Raw genomic sequence first — 6,904 nt, 5'->3', positions numbered from 1 at the left:
GGAACAACTTTTCATGCGTTTTCTTTTTAACATTTTCTTTATCGTGAAATAGAACATACACAAAAAGCAATACATTTCCAAATACATTTTTACAAGTAGTTGTAGAACAAATTTTAAAATTTGGTATGGGTTATAGTCCCAAGATTTTTCATTTTTTCTTCTAGCTGCTCCAGAACACTGGAGACCAAAAGAAATATCAATATAATGATTCGGCAGTCTCATTGGATAAATCTTATCTTCTCTGTTATACTCCTTCTCTCTCCTTTTTTTTGTGATAAACAGCATATATACAAAAAAAAGCAATACATTTCAAACTACATCGCAACAATTAGTTGTAGAACAGATTTCAGAGTTTGGTATGAGTTACAATTCCACAATTTTTCATTTTTACTTCTAGCTGCTCTCAGGTACTGGAAACTAAAAGAAACATTGATATAATGATTCAGTAATCATACTCATTTGTTAAACCTTACCACCATCACCTTTGATTTTTCTCTCACTTTTTAGGGGTATTTGGGCTGTGCTCACTCTAGCTTTTTCATTTTCATGTTTTTTTTCCATTTGTATATCCTCTTTGTAGAAATGTGTATTCGAGTCTTTTGCCATTTTTAGATTGGGTTATATATCTTTTTGCTGTTCAGTTGTAGGATTTCTTTATATATTCTGGATAGTAAACCCTTATCAGATATGTGGTTTCCAAATATTTCCTCCCACTGTGTAGGTTGTCATTTTAATTTCATTACAAATTCCTTTGATCCACAGAAGTTTTTAATTTTGGTGAGGTTCCATTCATCTGTTTTTTCACTTCTTGCTTGTGCTTTGGGTGTAAATCTCAGAAATCACTGCCTAACACAAGGTCCTGGAGATGCTAGGAGTTTTATAGTTCTCGTTCTTATATTTAGGTCTTTGATCCATTTTAAGTAGATCCTCATTCATTTTTTACAAGTCTGTAGTATTCCATTTTTGGGATCTAACATAGTTTATTTAATCAGATCCTTATCGTGGCTTTCTATCTTTTCCTATTACCAACAATGTAGGTCAAGAATTTTTATCCCATGATGAATTCCTCAGAGTCCTGTAGTCTTCTGCAAGGGTTAGATGCACAATGAATGAATGAATGAATGAATGAATGAATGAGTGAGTGAGTGAGTGAGTGAATGAATAAGCGAGTGAATGAGTGACTGAGAGAATGGAGATGAGTGAAGGAATGATATTAACCAACAATGAATGAGCTAAGGAGGGGTGATGACCTAGGACAGCCGATCGGAAGGCTGAGCTGCGGGATAGCCCCACCAGGTGGCGTTGCGCGCGGCGGGCGCACCTGGCCAGAGAATTACGCCGCTCTTGCCGTGGGCGCCGGCATCTGCGCGGGGACGGACGTAGGGGGAGGGCGAGTCATATGACCCGCTCGGCTTCCTGGCTCCGGCCGCCGCCGCCCGCCAGTGTCAGCCCGCGTCGCCCCGGGACCCCGAGGAGCCGTTGAGGGGTCCGGGCTACGGCCCGTTCGTGTGGGAGCCGTTGCCGCCACCGCCCGTCCATCTGGTTGCCGGTCCTGATTTCTAGCCGCCATCATGCTGGCGCTCATCTCCCGCCTGCTGGACTGGTTCCGCTCGCTCTTCTGGAAGGAGGAGATGGAGCTGACGCTGGTGGGGCTGCAGTACTCTGGCAAGACTACGTTCGTCAATGTCATCGCGGTGAGCTTCGCCGGCCCGCTCGGGGTTCCGTGGTGCGCGAGTCCGGCCCAGCTTTTTCCCTCTGGCTCGGGTTGGGCTTTCCTCAGCGCCAGGGGACAAATGTCGAGGGTGGGGGGAGAGGCGAGAGGGCTACCAGGCCCGGCCAGGATTTGGAATTCCCCGCGAGGTGGTGGCTGACGTGTAGTGCTGAGATCGGCAGCTGAAGGGTTAATTCCGTCTAGTCATTTTCGAAGGACTGTGTCTTCGACGCCACTGGGGCTTGGAAAGGGTTAAATTGGACTTGCCACGTTTTTAAAGTGCTTGAAACTGGGCATTCTCTCGAGTTTGCTCAGTAAGGGTAACTGACGGGTTAACTCTGGACTGTCATTTTCCCCGTAGGGTAGCTAGACCCTCAGATTTGCGGGAAAGCGAAAGGATTAAGAGCCTCCTTCAAATCACCACTTGGGACGAAGGGCTCCTTTATGAGAAAGGCGGGAGACCAGTACGGTCTGAATTGTATATGCTCGGTTTGGCTCCTGTAATTCTACAAATCTCTCTTTTCTTCGGTTATTCCTTTTCGCTCATCTTCCAGGGGCCGAGATCCAGCTGATTGCTGAGCCTGCTGCTAGAAGCTGGGTAGGGATAGGACTAGTCAGTCGACGGTAGTTCAACGATATTAATCTGTGGTGTTAGGGGGCCTTGCTTTTGCAGAGCTAGTTGTTTTAAACGAGGAGATGCAGTGTGGTCAGCAGAGTTTATTACCTTGTGAATGAAAGGTTGGTCTTTTGAGGATGTTTGTCACTTGAAGAGAAGAGAAGGGATTGAGCAGAAACACGGTTTATTCCAGGCTCGGGAATAGGTTTCCAGTAAGGTCATTTCCCAGGGAATTTATACATTGTGGTGTTTATTCAGCAATGACTGAATGGAAGGATGATTAAGATTCTTTTGTTAATTGGTTTGTTGGGGAAGGAACAGAAGTGAAGCATTTTTATCAGCCTTTATTTAGAGCCCAGGGGTTGCTGTGACTCAATCAGCCAATAAGAGTTTGTAGAGGCCAGGGATTAGATGTAGAACAGTTCTAAAGAGAAATGCCATCAGTTCTGTCTCCTTTAAGATGACATTTGAAATCCCTGTTTAGCAGGAGACTAGGAGTTCAACTGGTTTGGTTACAGGAATGACTCAAACATGTTTTGTTCTCTTGTTGGAGAAAATAGGTAACTTGTGATTCTTAGTCCTTGCAGTAATATAGCAACAGGAGTCAGTAAAACTTGAAAAAAGAGAGATGAATACAATCCAAACTGCCTCTGAGGAATGTTTCATTGAAATATAAAGAAAACTTGCTTGTTTATTGGCTTTTTTTTGTAATATGATGTTCTTTTTTTGGGGAAAGGAAACTTGAAATGATTATTTTTTTTCATGGATATAGTAGTGTGAAATGTGTATCTAAAACCACTAAAAATACAGAAAAACAAGCTAAGTATCCATTTAAGAACTTTCATATGTAGAAAAGAGAGACTTTAACCTGAGTGAAGCTGAGCTCAGTTAACTATATAAATTTTATCATGCTCCTTTGAGATAAGAATTGGAGTCACTTTGTAAATCCTATCCCTTTGATCAGATTGATCTAATTTATAGTGTAGGTACATATACAATTCTAATAATTGTGCTTGTTACAAAGCAGTAGTTGTATTTGGAAAAGTTAAAAAAATTGATATAATGATGAAGTCAGGCAGCCTTGGGTTTGAAATGTAGCTCTGCCACTTGGCAGTTTTGTATCCTCTTTGAGTCCTAGCTTTCCTATCTATTAAATGGGAATAATAATATATTCCTTACAGAGTTGCTTTTAACGTCTGAAATGACACATGTTAATTGAGGAGCAGCATGCCTAGCCATGATAACTTATTTGTAGTGAGTAACATCATTTAATGCAGAAACAATGTTTTGAAATGTATTGAGGAGGGACTCAGCTGGGGTCATTTCCTTTTTTAAATCTCTGTATGCATCCAAATTTGGGCTGCAGTAATGGATTTATGGATTGGGGCAAATAATCACATCATGTCTCCCCCCCATTCTCTCTTTTTAGTATTAGATTATTTTACTTTAAAAAAATCTAGAAATCTGTTGAACTCAAATTGAATCATTGGTTTCAATGTTATGTTAATGTTAGATTATATTGTGTTTGAATTGTAATGGTATACTAGGTTCTCTTAAGAAATATGGACTGTAACTGGCTGTGGCCTTTAAAATGGCTCAAAGAAGGGAGGCCTCAGGAAACTTCATGCTTTTTTTTTCTTCCTTTTAATTTTTTTTGTCTCAGACTCTAACCTAACTTGTGATTTTTTTGGAATATAGTGAGGGGGAGGGAAAAATTGATTAAAGTTGATTTTACAGACTTTCAGATAGAAACAATGTATCCAGAAGAGTAAATTTATGCTTACTTTTTTAAAAAGTGACTCGGCTCTCTGTATTATAGAAGGCTTTATTTGTAGGCTCAGAGAAGTGCAGATGTATTGAGCACTGTGTATCACTTTTGAAAATTGGGCACCTATTTACTCAGATTTAGCAAGTAACTTCCCAGATTTCAAAAGCTTCTTCTAAAACCATTTGTCTTTTTGTCATACTGAATCATGTCAGTATTACAAAACTTTTGTAAAAATTAAAGTAAATCTAGCTATATTTTCTCTCTTAAAAGTTAAGAAAGATTTTGTAAATATTTACCTTAACAGATATGTGAAGCTGAAATACTTATATGTAGCGTTTGAGACTAGGCAGCTTAATTACGGTGGTTCAAATCTTAAGAAAAATATATGTTCTTATGGTTTTAAAACTGAAATGATACTTCATCTGATATTTTAATGTAGAGACACTTGAATTACAAAATGCTTTCTTTTGTTTTGGATGTTTTTAAAAGAAACATCCATAGTCTTTAGTTTTCTAATGTAGTATTAGGGAATGAAATACTGCCCGTGCTGTTTTCTGGCAGTTATTGCATAATAAGTCATGTGCCCTGTATGTGTTATGTGTGTTGGGTAATCTTTCTTTTTAACAGGAACTTTTAGATGGGTTGTAGTGTGTTAATTAAGAAATGTTTATAGGAATTCTCAAAGTATTATAGAGTAAATTTTATAGAAATTGTTTGTTTGGGAACTGGATCGTATTATACAAATTTGTCTGCACATTTATGAGATGTTGATTCCTGAAAGGTTAATCCAAGGATCCATTTATTACTGCTGAGAAGTAGGAAAAAAAAGATATTTGTAAAGCTTATAGAAATCTGAACCTAGAATCCTAGAATCTTTTCTTTATTTATTTTTTTTTTTTTTTTTTTTTTATGTCTTGGTAGAAACCTTAATTTTACAGGCCTGGCTAGGGGATCCAGAGAGTTTAAGTGAATTTCTTTAGGATCCAGAGCTAATTAATTGCAGAGGTAGGATCCAAACCCAGGGCCAGTATATACTGTCTAATTTTCAACCAGCCTGTACATTGATTGAGGTTTGAATTCAGAGTTATGAGTTGGGAGGACCTCAGTACTTTAAAAATAGTTTTGTATGTAAATATGCCCCTCTTAGGAACCTGGATAGCATTTAAAATCCAAGCATCTAATGAATGGTGGCCAACATTTGATGACTGTAAATTGAATTAGGGGAAGGAGTGATCATCTATTGAAAAATAGAAGTAATGGAATATTATGTTTGAGACTTTGAGTAACTGCCTAACAAGCATTGTTGGATTATTGAATGATCTTTAATGTTTTTTAAAAGCAGAAATAGTTTTGCCTTTGATCAAAGTGCTTATACTTAGTTACTTTGGGGTGAGAATTGCAAAAAACAAGTTTTTAAAGAAAATAAGGTGTGACTTGAGTTTAGATTTTACAAATCTGAAACTTTTTGGTAGAAGCTAGTCTTCCAGTGGGTGGTCTCTAACTGTGGAATCAATTGTGAACGAGGCAGGCATCATGCCTAGGAGCATCTCTCCAAAATTCTTTCCCCTTCATCTCCTCCCCTATTTATTTTTTCAAGCAGACCTAGAATATTGAAAGCCAAATGTTCTGTCTCATTAAGAAGTTGTTAAAGTGTAAAATGAATGCATTTAAATGACTTCCAGTATATTTGAGAACCTAGAGCACTCTTTTTAAGTTTATCAAAGAGACATTAAACGGCCACTGAACATGAATATAAGATGTGTTGTATCTATATAGTTGCTTAAATGTTATTTTTAAAAGATTTTTTTTCTGATCATAAAAATAATATGCCTCATTAGTAGAAATTTGATAAGAATAGTATAAAGTAGAAAAAAAAACCCATTTATAGCTCCACTATTCAGGGTTAACTACTGTTAACATTTCAAAGTATTTATTTTGTCTTTTTAAAAATATGTATACCAATACCTTTAAAAACATTTTTGAAATACTGCTTACAATGTTTTGTATCCTGTTGTGTTTTAACTATGGTGTATGCAGTTTCCTATGTCTAAAACCAATTTTAATGCCTTGGTAATTTATTCCTTCTTGTGGATACACTGTAGTATATTTGGTCATTCCCTCATTATTGGACATTTGGGTAGTTTCCAGGTTTTTGCTGTTGTATATCCATTTAATCAGCATTTCCACAGAATGGGTTCCAGACTTAGTATACTGGGTCAAAAAATGTGAACATACTCCAGGTCAAATGGGCAGCTTGCTTTCCAGAAAGTACACACTGTTGCTAAAGTCATGTGAAAAGATTTCGTAATATAATATTGAACTTATTTAAGCACTTTTTCCTTTGATATTTTTAGGACAAAACATACTTAGTTTTCTTGATGAGGTAAACTGAATCAACAATATTTTTAGATTACGCTCTTAAATATCATTCTGTTTCTGTGTTTAATGAGTTTTAAGAAGTTCCTGTTTAATGTTTCAGCAACGCTAAGACTTAGGCCTTAAAGAAAAACATAATTCTTTTTCAGTTTTCTTTTTCATATAATTTTAAAGACAGGCCTCATAAGTACAGCTCATTCCTTTTAGCTATTATACAAATTTGCTTTTTTTAAAAAAAATATTTTAATTGAGATATCTTTGGACCCATACAGTCCATCCAGCGAATGCAATCAATAGCTCATAATATCATCTCATAGTTGTGTATTCATCACTATGATGATTTTTAGAACATTTGTGTCACTCCAGAAAAAGAAATAAAAAGAAAAAAACTCATACATCCCATATCCCTTACCCTTCCCTCTCATTGACCATT

General features: G+C 37.1%; 1 protein-coding gene across 1 annotated transcript in view; it reads left to right on the top strand.

Moving 5' to 3' along the window:
* Positions 1–1,368: 1,368 nt before the first annotated feature.
* Positions 1,369–6,904, top strand: part of ARL8B (ARF like GTPase 8B) — an 86,922-nt gene continuing 81,386 nt past the window's right edge. Inside the window, exon 1 of the mRNA XM_077116683.1 lies at positions 1,369–1,694. Coding sequence (XP_076972798.1) covers positions 1,572–1,694 — 123 coding nt within the window. The 5' untranslated portion in view covers positions 1,369–1,571. The remainder of the gene's footprint in view (positions 1,695–6,904) is intronic.

The sequence above is a fragment of the Tamandua tetradactyla genome, chromosome 9 (genome assembly GCF_023851605.1).
Source record: "Tamandua tetradactyla isolate mTamTet1 chromosome 9, mTamTet1.pri, whole genome shotgun sequence".
Taxonomy (NCBI): Eukaryota; Metazoa; Chordata; class Mammalia; order Pilosa; family Myrmecophagidae; genus Tamandua; species Tamandua tetradactyla.
This window is presented reverse-complemented; position numbering and strand designations above follow the sequence as displayed.